The sequence below is a fragment of the Oncorhynchus clarkii genome, chromosome 29, assembly GCF_045791955.1.
Source record: "Oncorhynchus clarkii lewisi isolate Uvic-CL-2024 chromosome 29, UVic_Ocla_1.0, whole genome shotgun sequence".
In the NCBI taxonomy this organism is placed as follows: domain Eukaryota; kingdom Metazoa; phylum Chordata; class Actinopteri; order Salmoniformes; family Salmonidae; genus Oncorhynchus; species Oncorhynchus clarkii.
Genome location: NC_092175.1, coordinates 3,058,288 through 3,071,262, shown reverse-complemented (window position 1 = coordinate 3,071,262; position 12,975 = coordinate 3,058,288). Strand labels below are relative to the sequence as shown.

General features: G+C 42.0%; 1 protein-coding gene across 1 annotated transcript; it reads right to left on the bottom strand.

Moving 5' to 3' along the window:
• Positions 1-6,123: 6,123 nt before the first annotated feature.
• LOC139388442 (actin-related protein 2/3 complex subunit 5-like protein) lies at positions 6,124-12,640 on the bottom strand. Its single transcript, XM_071135103.1, has 4 exons — positions 12,243-12,640; positions 10,473-10,545; positions 8,362-8,538; positions 6,124-8,148 (listed from the first exon to the last, which is right to left on the bottom strand). The coding sequence occupies exons 1-4, from the start codon at positions 12,380-12,382 to the stop codon at positions 8,086-8,088; spliced, it is 453 nt and encodes a 150-aa protein (XP_070991204.1). The 5' UTR covers positions 12,383-12,640; the 3' UTR covers positions 6,124-8,085.
• Between the last annotated feature and the right edge of the window lie 335 nt (positions 12,641-12,975).

The following is a 12,975-nucleotide window of genomic DNA, read 5'->3' as shown; positions in this document are numbered from 1 at the left end:
TTACGACTGCACTGCCTGCAATTGGTTCACTGCAAATGGACTTCAATGCAAGCTGTAGGGAAGTCTCCTCTTCTATGTGTGGTTAGATGTGTTGGCCAAGTTTACTGGCTGTAGGGTTTAGAGAGACCACTGGCATGTTTTTGTTTACCGGACTAGATTTGCTGTTTTTAACATCTAATTCAAACGTAATTGCCTGTAAGTTTTTTTTTTTCTGTAAAACTGAGGCCTGGAAGGGTCAACTAACAGATGTCTATGCAGACCCCAATGAACAGTTTAGCCCTTTCTAGAAACCGCCCCTACTGCGTAGGCACTAGCTCCTACTCTCTAGGTACTAACATAGGGTGGTGGGGCAGTCAGCGGCTCTGGGTCTGCAAACATGTCAGCTCCTGTAGTGCAGTGACTGGGCAAGCGGGTGGTCACTAATCTATTTTCACTGTCTGTTACTCCTTGTATCAGAGGAAGTTTTCGGACTGGGTTTAACATGGGTATAGGCTTAAGCACCCCGCAGGTACACAGCTACCCACCCTCACACAGGCTGAATAGAAAAACCTTGCCCAATCATCTGTTTTTTCAAAGAATTCACTTGAGGAACCAGGGTGGCTCTTTTCAAAGATTTTCCTTTGGCCTTGATTGGATTTCATAAGATGTTGGCAGCATATCTTGTGAGACTCGAGCATTGTAGGGTTGGAAGCGGCCTCTTTCTCTTTGCTGTAGCCTATATGTTTTGGGAAATGCATCTCAATAGTCATACGTATTCTTTCCTTTACCTGCACTCTCCTGACCAGTTCTTTCAGACCAGTGGGAATTAAGTAAAGGGGGGATATTCTATTGAGATTCACCGCTCCTGATTCAAAATCTGTTGGCTTCTGGGAAATGTACGACTTTCAGAGGCCCTTTGTCATTCTTCATTCCTAAGCCCCCAAAATGATTATTCCTTTAAGTGGATTTCTGAAGCATGATGGTTTACTGGAGAGAGTACATGCTGCTTTTTTCCCCCCTCTTTCTTTGCATGGCTTCTCAGTATTACTATCCATAGAGTTTACTCAGTCGAGTTCATGTTAGCCTGATGGCAGATGAGTTCCAGCATTAGCCGTGCAGTCTGTGCCCTGCATGGCATCAAGCATAGTCTTGTTTCCTTATATTGATGGGGGCTTGAAGCAATGGAAACGGCTAGTGCTGAAACAGACCCCCAGGGCAATCAGTTTTAAGTACATGTGTGTGTGGTGATGAACAAAGATGGCCAAACAGATTCTGTTTTCGTATTCACTGAGATTTTTTATTTATTTATGTGTATATTTATGTATAATTGAAAATAACAGTATGTAATAGAGAGATGTTTGTCTTTTGTACATATGTCATATAGTTTATTGTATTACCTGTGAAAAAGATATCCTGTTAGCATAGCAATTTAATGAATGAACTGCACATTCTCTAATCCGAGCCCCCCATTAGTTGTTTTGGTCAAATTCAGCCAGCATACATTCCAAGGACATGGGGAGAGCCAGGGGAAAACTGACATTTCTTCCCATTGTAGCACTGACCGCAAAAGTGGATCATTTCAACATGGGAAATTATATTGTTTGTTTATTTGTTGACATTTATGATGATATCAATTGTATCCTTGCACTTTACTGTATTGAATGATGATCTAATCTCATTTTCCATGCTGTCGGTAAAAAAGACATGCCAGACCATCCATTCCATTGTTCCCTATGCCAGGGGTTCCCAAACTTTTTTGGTCCGGGACTACTTGTGATAGCAAATTCATCAGGGACCCCTTCAAAATCAGATCAGTTTTACTATGACTTCTGCAGCAGATGGCAGGACTAACCAAGTCTCGGGCCCTGGGAAGTTACATTTGAGTCCACATTTTGACCTTTTAAATCTTAATGACAGTGCATACGTACATTTTATTTTGAAGCATAGAGTTGAAAACTAGATCATTAATGGAGTACTGTGGATCCCTATGAGCTTCGCAGGCCCTGTTGTGCATTTAAGGACTAGATTCAATCCGTATTGCAGAAGATTCATAATAAAAATGGTGCCGACAGAGATGGCTGACTCACTTAGTTTTTTTGTATTATTTATTACATTGTTAGCCCAGAAAATCTTAAGTGTTATTACACACAGCCGGGAAGAACTATTAGATATCAGAGCGCCGTCAACTTACCAGCACTACGACCAGGAATACGACTTTCCCGAAGCGGATCCTTTGTCCGAACTACCCAGGGCATTTGAACTGATTCCAAAGGCAGACCTAAAACAACGGCGCCGAAGAAGAGGGTGTTGGAGCGGCCTAGTCAGACTTAAGAGGCTCACCCACCGCTTCAGAGTATATTACTCGCTAATGTCCAGTCTCTAGATAACAAATGTAGCAGGCTCACGGGGGTGGGGTTTCCACGTTACCAAGTTCAATAACCAAACACGCACATGAAGCACAACTAGAATACAAATGGGGAATTGTATTAGAGAGATTTGCACACTGTGGGAAAGTGGGGAATTCAGCAACCAGTTCACAGTCCACAATCTGTTCTCGTTGCCCGTTCTCCAGGGGTAATCCAACAAAATAGGAAAAACACCAAGGGGGATGAATACTTTTGCAAGGCATTGTATTGACTGTAGTACTCGCGCTGTAGTACTCGCGCTGGCAAAACTCTGGATCACGCCCTCCACCGCCCTCCTTTTGGCAAATCTGACCACGACTCCATTTTGCTCCTCCCTTCCTATAGGCAGAAACTCAAACAGGATGTAACTGTGCAAATAACTATTCAACGCTGGTCTGACCAATCGGAATCCACGCTTCAGGATTGATTTGATCACGCGGACTGGGACATTTTTTCTTCCTCAAGCACATCATGGACCGCGTCATCACGATCAAATTCCCATAAGAGTTATCAAAACAAGTTGACTGATAAGCTGCTAAGGGAAGACCATGAAGAATTACTGTCCAGTTGAATATTACCCATGTCTTCTTGGACTATGCCTGAATCATGAATTTACAAACATGACGAAATCCTCATTTCTAAACATCCCTACTTAACTAAACCTGATGCAAAGAGGATTAGAGTTGATGCATTGTGACTGTGTCATCTCATAACACTGTGATTTGTATGCAGTTTCAGGACAAACTGCTTCGTCTTACGGCCTTTGTTTCCACCCTGTTTTAATCTTGTGGTGACTTTCCTCTCCTCCGTGTAGTGTGTAATTCTGCATTGTAGTTAGGAACGAGGAGTAAGAGAGGAACAGAAAGCATCATGTGCAAACTTGAAGTGAACCCCTTCACAGTGTATCTCCATCCCAAAATAGGTCTTACTAGTGATGATAGTACATGTAAATTACATATGATATTTATGGATCATGATGAAGCCCTAGACACCATTTATGTTATAATACCGGTAAACTTGCAAATCGTGTGATGTGACTGTCCTCCCTGTTGGCAGGTAGTTGAAGCCCTGATAAGGTGGAACATAGAGAAGCCAAAAGGAATGTCCGTTCTATAAGTTTATTATTATTTGAAAGCGTCACGTCAGCTCTGTGCAATACATTTCTATCTGCTGAACGAGTAACAATTTATATGGAATAAAAATACATTGAAGAATTAACCTGAATGAATATGTTAATCTAGTGTTACTTTAAGTGTTCTTTCTAATAGTTCCTACTGTTGTGGGAGGGAACGATTTCAAAGTGATATACAGTGCATTTGGAAAGCATTCAAACCCCTAGACTTTTTCCCAAAAAATGTACGTTACAGCCTTATTCAAAAAAAAAATATTCTTATCAATCTACAAACAATACCCCATAATGAGAAAGTGAAAACAGGTTTTTAGAAATGTTTGCTAATGTATTAAAATTAAGAAATACCTTATTTACATAAGTATTCAGACCCTTTGCTATGAGACTCGAAATTGAGCTCAGGTGCATCCTGTTTCCATTGGTCATCCTTGATGTTTCTACAACTTGATTGTACTCCACCTGTGGTAAATTAAATTTATTGGACATGATTTCGAAAGGCACACACCTGTCTATATAAGGTCCCATAGTTGACAGTGCATGTCAGAGCAAAAACCAAGACATGAGGTCGAATGAATTGTCCGTAGAGCTCCGAGACAGTATTGTGTCGAGGCACAGATCTGGGGGAAGGATACCAAGAAATGTCTGCAACATTGAAGGTCCCTAAGAGCACAGTGGCCTCCATCATTCTTAAATGGGAGAAGTTTGTAACCACCAAGACTCTTCCTAGAGCGTGCTGCCCGGCCAAACTGCGCAATCAGGGGAGAAGGGCATTGGTCAGGGAGGTGACCAAGAACCCGATGGTCACTCTGACAAAGCTCTAGAAGTTCCTCTGTGACCATGGGAGAACTTTCCAGAAGGACAACCATCTCTGCAGCACTCCACCAATGAGGCCTTTATGGTAGAGAGGCCAGACAGAAGACACTCCTCAGTAAAAGGCACATGACAGCCTGCTTAGTTTGCCAAAAGTCACTTAAAGGACGCTCAGACCATGACAAACAAGATTCTCTGGTCTGAGGAAACCAAGATTAAACTATTTTGCATGAATGCCAAGCTTCACATCTGGAGGAAACCTGGCACCATGGTGGTGACAGTATCATGCTGTGGGGATGTTTTTCAGCGGCAGGGATTGGGAGACTCGTCAGGATCGAGGCAAAGATGAACAGAGCAAAGTACAGAGAGATCCTTGATGACAACTGGCTCCAGAGCGCTCAGGACCTCAGACTGGGGTGACGGTTCACCTTCCAACAGGACAACGACCCTAAGCACACAGCCAAGACAATGCAGGAGTGGCTTTGGGACAAGTCTCTGAATGTCCTTGAGTGGCCCAGCCAGAGCCCGGACTTGAACCTGATCGAACATCTCTGGAGAGACCTGAGAATAGCTGTGCAGCGACACTCCCAATCCAACCTGACAGAGCTTGAGAGGATTTGCAGAGAAGAATGTGAGAACTCCCCAAATACAGGTGTGCCAAATTTGTAGTCTCAGCCAAAGGTGAGTCTCAGCCAAAGGTGCTTCAACAAAGTACTGAGCAAAGGGTCTGAATACTTATGGAATTGTGATATTTCCTTTTTTTTTTATATATGTATTTGCAAAAATGTATAGAAACCTGTTTTTGCTTTGTCATTATAGGGTATTGTGCATAGATTGAGGGGAAAAAAAGAATAAGTCTGTAACGTAACAAAATGTGGAAAAATCCAAGGGATGCTTGTTAAAACATTGTTTGACATTCTGTATTTATCCTTTAAATGGTTCTGTCCCATTTGTTGCCAATTATATTTGATGTCATTAAGTATGAAGGAAAAATGAGTTATGTGACTAAAATACCAAAGCATGCAAGGTTTTTTGAATGCTCTTTAAAACTTCTTCAGGATTGGTGGCTCCCCTGCGGGACAGTTGAGCTAACGTAGGCTAATGCAATTAGCATGAGGTTGTAAGTAACAACAACATTTCCTAGGACATAGACATATCTGAAATTGGCAGAAAGCTTAAATTCTTGTTAATCTAACTGCACTGTCCAATTTACAGTAGCTACTACAGTGAAATAATACTATTGGCTGAGGAGTGCACAGTTTTGAACATGAAAAGTTATTAATAAACAAATAGGCACATTTGGGTAGTCTTGATACATTTTGAACAGAAATAAAATGGTTAATTGGATCAGTCTAAAACGTTGCACATGCACTTCTGTGATCTAGTGGCCAAAATCAAAATTGCACCTGGGCTGGAATAATACATGATGGCCTTTCTCTTGCATTTGAAAGATGATTGTACCAAAAAATACAAAATACGTTTTTTTTTTTTTTGTATTATCTTTCACCAGATCTGTTGTGTTATATTCTCCTACATTCCTTTCACATTTCCACAAACTTCTAAGTGTTTCCTTTCAAATAGTACCAAGAATATGCATATCCTTGCAAGAGGCAGTTAGATTTGGGTATGTCATTTTAGGCAAAAATTGAAAAAAGGGGGCCAATCCTTAAGAAAATGTAAAGTTTGACTTTTGTTTAGTTTGTGTGAAATGTATTGTCTTTATTTAATAACCTTCTGACAGATTATTAAATAAATGTTATTGCTTTGACTACTCTCCTCTAAAAATGAGACATGTCCCAAAGCAGCAATGAAACATTTTATTTAATACATAAAATCAACAATACAGTAGGCATAGGCAAGATACTTTTGGACTGAAATATTGTTTCGGATAATGAATTCATTTACAAACACCACGGAAATGTTAACTGATTTTAATTTGCAATGTGTTCCAGAACCTGGGAGTGTAAAGGGTAAAGGGATAGTTTTCTAACCAAAACCAATGTGAGAACTCTATTTGATCTGTATCACTGAAGTGTTAGATTGCACAATAGCAACGTACAGGTCATTTTTGATTGAGCCGACATACTGTGTGCAGTGTTTACCGTGAATGCGCTCTCCGCTAACGTAGATTGCTTTTAAATCAGGCTGTAGCGCTGAACTTACGCAATACTGCTTGAATGGAGCCCTAAGTCAATGTCCCCCACTTAGCATGATATTTCGTGCTAAACAGCTACATGGTAAACCACATCTTGTTCCATAGCATGTATTATATGCCACTAGTCAACGATGGGCACAGAGATGATTTATACCAGTTTCTTCTTGCTCTCAAGAAAAACTAAATATAAAAGTCCTCCAGTTGTTGCTGACAGCATAATTCAGTTTAGCTGATATATTTCTCAAAGGGGTTTATGTAGACATGTTGTGACAATGGTAGTTATGTCTATGTATCTGTTAAAATTAGCCACCCCTGGGTGGCTGTGAGATGTAATTTGGAGCTTGATGTTTCTGGTTAAGCATAGGAGGCAGCTTTCATTAATTTGTTTCCTCTTTTGTTTACTGCCGCTAACACAACTTCACACATTTAATCAAATTTAACCTTTTACACCAAATTTGCCTCCTGATGTCCTACCCTGAAATTGACAGTTCACAAATATACATGATTTTGCACTTAAGGGCTATTGTCACGCAAACACCCAATACCAAATTGACCCCTATGCACTTATCTAGCTCCACTTCGCCCTCCGGTAGACTAAATGGAATTTTCACCATATTGTAATCCTCACACCTCTCCACAAGTGCATAGGGCAGCCTGGGTTCCTGAAAATACTCTGCTTCGTGCTTGCTCGTAGAATATGCAAACTAAAAATAATTTATACTCTTTGGATGACCGATTTTGCTCTGGAAATAAAGTTTGTAGATTCACAAGAATATTAGCCCTAGTGTGGAAAGAGCAGTTCGTCACACATGCATTGGTTGTGTTCAATCTGAACAGGAATACAGGTCCCACAGCCAAATTCACTACCACTATTCTAAATATACAACACGGCACTTTACAGCCAGCCCAACTGTTTTTTCCCCACTAATCAGTTCTGAAAATATCCGATTGTGATTGGTCAAAACAACTAAATTTGGCTCCCATAGAGAGGGCAAATGACAAGGACACTTGTTTCCAGTTTTATTGCAGCAGGCACTTCACAACAAAATCCCCCATTGTTCCATATACCCCACCCTGCATACCAATTCATTGAATCTCAATCTCTTTATATTAAAATGTACTTCTGTCTGTACAAAAATGACAAAAAAAATGAAATACTACACCAACATATCAGACATACACTCGCAAGCACACTGAATGTCACACACACACACACTGGTATAAAGGTACAGTACCACTTAATGTACACCCTTCCTTTGACCGGCCATGTTCATGTCTCTTTTCCTTCCTTTCCCCACCCTCAAAGAAACATGCTGATGCTTCTCAATGGTATTAGAACAGAAATGCAACAAAGAACGACCAAATAACTCGTGATTGGGTAAAAATGATAATCCTATACATGAACACATATCCTTTCCTAAATTACAGCTATCCCATACATTTTGAAACTAAAAATAAATGTTCCCTTTGTGTTTTGTCTTTAACTTATGTAGTGTAAGGGTTTTTTCAGTAAGAAATTGTGATAATCTACTTTCCCTTCCACAGAAGGCAGTCACTCCTCTTGCCAGTGGTCATCCGAGACACTCCACGTGATAAAGCCCCTCCCTTCAAACGGTCTTTCGGGCCGTCAGAACTCGTACGATTGACCCTAAGCCCCCAACTGCGAAAGCCTGAGTGAAGAAAGAGGGGAAGAAACAAATGATAAAACACAGGTGGCACCTTAATTGGGGAGGACGGGCTCATAGTAATGGTTGAACATGGTTTTGGGTTTGATACCATTATGAGCCAAACTCCCCTCAGTAGCCTCCTGTGCATCATATTTCCATGAACATTAGATGAACTAGAGTTTAAAGATTGCACAAGTTCAGATATAGCTTTCACACCTTTTCGTGCCACTGTAGGAGAATGGCACTGCTATTGTCGGAGGGCTTCTCGAAGCCTCTATATATGTACTTCATAAGCAGGTCCACCCCGCTTCTGTCAAGAGACTTGACGGCTGGCTCAATATCACTTGACTTAAATGATGTCAACACTCTCAGCACTATTGCCAGAGCCCTTTCCTGAAAGACAGAACAAGACAGCAAGAAAGTATGTTTACAAAAGTTATTTACACCAGTGCAGATTCCCAAGAGAGGCAACGTGTTTGGGATGCTTGCTAAGCCTCTCCAGCAATGAGCTAGCATTCTAAACCAATGTTAATATAGACTACAAGCACACTTTATGACCAAAACTATGTGGACACCTGCTCGTCAAACATCTCATTCCAAACTCATGGGCATAAATATGGAGCTGCCCCCCCTTTTGCTGCTGTAACAGCCTCCACTCTTCTGGGAAGGCTCTCCACGAGATGTTGGAACATTGCTGCAGGGACTTGCTTCCATTCAGCCACGAGCATTAATGTGATTGGGCTCGCAGTTACCATCCCAAAGGTGTTCAATGGGGTTGAGGTCAGGGCTCTGTGCAGGCCAGTCAAGTTCTTCCACACCAAACTCGACAAACCATTTCTGTATGGACCTACGCTTGTGCACTGGGGCATTGTTATGATGAAACAGGAAAGGACCTTACCCAAACTGTTTCCACAAAGTTGGAAGCACAGAATTGTCTAGAATGTCATTATATACTGTAATGTTAAGATTAGCCTTCACTGTAACCAAGGGGCCAAGGCCAAACCATGGTAAACAGCCCCAGACCATTATTCCTCCTCCACCAAACTTTACAGTTGGCACTATGCATTTGGGCAGGTAGCGTTCTCCTGGCATCCACCAAACCCAGATTTGTCCTTCGGAAAAGAAAAAAAAGTTTCCACTGCTCCATAGTCCAATGGCAACGAGCTTTACATCACTCCAGCCGACGCTTGGCGATCTTAGCTGCTCGGCCATGGAAACCCATTTCAAGAAGCTCCAGACAAACTTGCTTCCAGAAGCACCATCGAGAGCATCACTGCCTGGTATGGCAACTGCGCGGCCTCCCACCGCAAGGCACTACAGAGGGTTGTGCGAATGGCCCAGTACATCACTGGGGCCAAGCTTCCTACCATCCAGGACCTCTATACCAGGCTGTGTCAGAGGAAGGCCCTAAAAATTGTCAATTGACACCAGCCACCCTAATCATAGACTGTTCTCTCTGCTACCGGAGCGCCAAGTATAGGTCTAAGAGGCTTCTAAACAGCTTCTATCCCCAAGCCATAAGACTCCTGAACATCTAATCAAATGGCCACCCAGACTATATGCACCACCACCCCTCTTTACACCACTGCTACTCTGTTATCATCTATGCATAGTCACTTCAATAACTCTGCCTACATGTACATACCACCTCAAATAACCGGTGCCCCCGCACATTGACTCTGTACCGGTACCCCCCTATAAATAGTCTCGCTATTGTTGTTTTACTGCTGCTCTTTAATTACTTGTTACTTTTCTCTTACTCTTGTCCGTATTTATTGAAACTGCATTGTTGGTTGGGGGGCTCGTAAGTAAACATTTCACTCTTCATACCAGTTGTATTCGGCACATGTGACTAATACAATTTGATTTGTGTTTGGAACTCTGTAGTGAGTGTTGAAACGGAGGTCAGATGATTTTTACGCACTACAGCACTCAGCAGTTCTGTTCTGTGTGCTTGTGTGGCCTACCACTTCGCGGCTGAGCCGTTGTTGCTCCTAGACGTTTCCACTTCACAATAACAGCACTTACAGTTGACCGGGGCAGCTCCAGCAGGGCAGAAGTTTGACGAACTGACTTGTTGGAATGGTGGCATCCTATGACAGTGCCACATTGAAAGTTATTGAGCTCTTGAGTAATGCTTTTCCAATGCCAATGTTTTCTAAGGTCGATTGCATGGCTGTGGGCTTAATTTCATACACCTGTCAGCAACGGGTGTGGCTGAAATAGCCGAATAAACTCATTTGAAGGGATGTCCACATACTTTTGTATATATCGTGTACCTTCCCACAAAGTTACATGAATTTCAGATGAAAGTCTTGGCCCCTCACCTTTATTGCTGGATTCTTAGTGTTGAGAGGAGGGTTCCGCAGAGCAAGCTGAAAAGCTGTCATCGTGTCTCCTGTGCATTAGTCGGTTAAGGAACTTAACACCGTCTATTGCCATATCCTAAATAGGTTTGAAGGGCAGGAACATTGTACTTCTCCACTCCCCCCCCCCCCTGCCACCAGAGGCAAAAGAAACACACACCTGTTTAGGCGGGGTGCTGGCTAACGGAGTAAGAAAAGGAGAGCCTCACTGGGCGCTCAGATGCAATCATTTCAGAACCAATGTTTTGACAGACAAGCGGTCTTCATCAGGGTATATGGGCAACCTAATGCTGGTCACTAATTGATATACATTTAAAAGACACACAGGTGCCTGCAATCATAGCCGGGTGTGGCTTGATTTCATTGGTTGATTTACAGAAATGGAAGAAAAAAAAAGCAAACATCATTTAATCATAGAAACAAACATTTACAATGGATAGCAAAAATATAAGAAGAAGAAGAATGGCTTCAGATTAAAAGTCTACATTGAGACTAAAGGGAGCAAGGGTCTTTAAATGAAAGATCCAGGTGGCATCTCATTTTAATGAATTGTCAAGGTCAACCCTTCTCCTAGGGAAGGTTGTGTTCAATGCCGATATACCGAGGGGACGAAATGGAGTGGTTTGCTTCCAAAAAGTGGGCTGCAACTGGGTACGTCAAGTTTTTGCAGCTAATGGTGCTACGATGCTCAGATATTATTTTCACCAAATCAAATTGTATTAATCAAACACATATTTAGTAGTTTTAGCAGTAGCTAAGTGGTTGTGTTCCTAGCTCCAACAGTGCAGTAGTATCTAACAATTCACATAGTAAAAAACTAAAAATATTGGGACGAGCAATGTCAGTGGCATTGACTAAAATACAGTAGAATAGAGTACAGTATATACATATGGGATGAGTAAAGCAGTATGTAAACAGTGGCCAGTGATTCCATGTATACAGGGCAGCAGCCTCTAAAGGTGCAGGGTTGAGTAGCCAGGTGGTAGCCGGCTAGTGAGAAGCTGACCGACATCAGAGGGTGTTGATGCCATTGCCACTATCTAATGTGAGATCCATTTCAAGAGCTCCCAGAGGTGTCTGATCATACACAGCCGGTTCCAGCTCACCTGACCAGAGTGGTACCTCCTCAAATGGAGAAAGATGACACACCGAGAATGAAACGCAGAGAGATAGCTATTGTTCCTCACAATGTGAGGAACAATAGCTAACAATAGCCTCAAGCAAATCCTCTACTGGTGTCATTGCCCTGAATGTGGCTCACTCGAAATAAACATCCCTCATAAGAGGGCCATGAAGAACCTCCTGACACCCTGCAACTCCTGTCTCACCCAAATCAAACGGCATAGTGATTCCCTCATTAACAGTGCAGCAGCTGCTGGTGCTTTGCATGCTAGCTATAGACAACTATGTTTAGACATAACTAAGTTACCTAGCTAACGAGTAGCTAGAGTCTCGGGTTCCGATAGCTCTGGAGGGCGCCCTGGTCTGGACCAGCGCTAGGATAGTTCAGCCAGGGATATCCTCCAGGCATTGGCTAACTAACAACCTAAACCGATATAGTTGCATAACATCAGCTAACTACATAGCAAGATACATGTCAACACGAGCAGAAATTAAATGAGCATTTTGATTTGAGTTGAAAACAAAATCCATTATCAAATCACATCGGCTGTTAGCAAGCTAGCTAGCACATTTAGCTAACGAACATGGGGGCATGAACGCAAAGGATATATCCTGATGAGGTTGTCTATCTCCGTGCCGTCCGGTCCCTGATTATCGACAGCCTCATCGTGGTCATCAACGAATTTGTTCTCATCAAATTCATCTATGTCGAGTTTCCTGAATCGCGACGAAAGAGTGTTTTTCGCCATCAGAAATAGTAGCTAGCAAGCTAAAGCTAGTCCTACACACAGCGCTGTTGCGTCAACGCGAGCCAAGTACAGGGTACTTGCTCTGGATCGGTTCTCCTGCTATCTAGCAACCACCGTCTTCGCTAACGGTGTTCTGATTGTAATTTGTCTAGATAATATTATCTGCCAGTGTTACACACATTATTTCACCACCATGTACCTAGCTAACTCGTTAGACACGCAATAGTGTTGCCTAAATTATTTTCACTCAGGTGAAGCCAGCGGCACCTGTCGTCACTTCCGAGTCAAATATATATTTTTAATCCTTCACAATAAGAGTACTGCTGCCAGTAACAGTAACGGATTACATTTAATCAGTTACATGCAAACCAATCACAAAAAAACGAATTGTAATCAGATTAGATTATTTTACAAACTGGATTACTTATTGGATTACTTTTAAATTCAGAAAGGAGAAGAAAAAAAATGACACCACTCTGTTTTCTCAACTACCTTCAATGCAGCATTGAAAAAAGGTACAAGTTTAAGTTCGTTGCACCTGAGCAAGTCTGACTACAAGTCAGAGACCACTATGATGATACAAGCGTTTCATG

Coding starts and splice junctions, on each gene's coding strand:
- LOC139388442 (XM_071135103.1), bottom strand. CDS start 12,382: ATGGCGAAAAACACTCTTTCGTCGCGATTCAGGAAACTCGACATAGAT. Junction 8,539..10,472: donor CTAAGAATCCAGCAATAAAG/GTGAGGGGCCAA, acceptor TCTGTCTTTCAG/GAAAGGGCTCTGGCAATAGT. Junction 8,149..8,361: donor TCCTACAGTGGCACGAAAAG/GTGTGAAAGCTA, acceptor TTCTTCACTCAG/GCTTTCGCAGTTGGGGGCTT.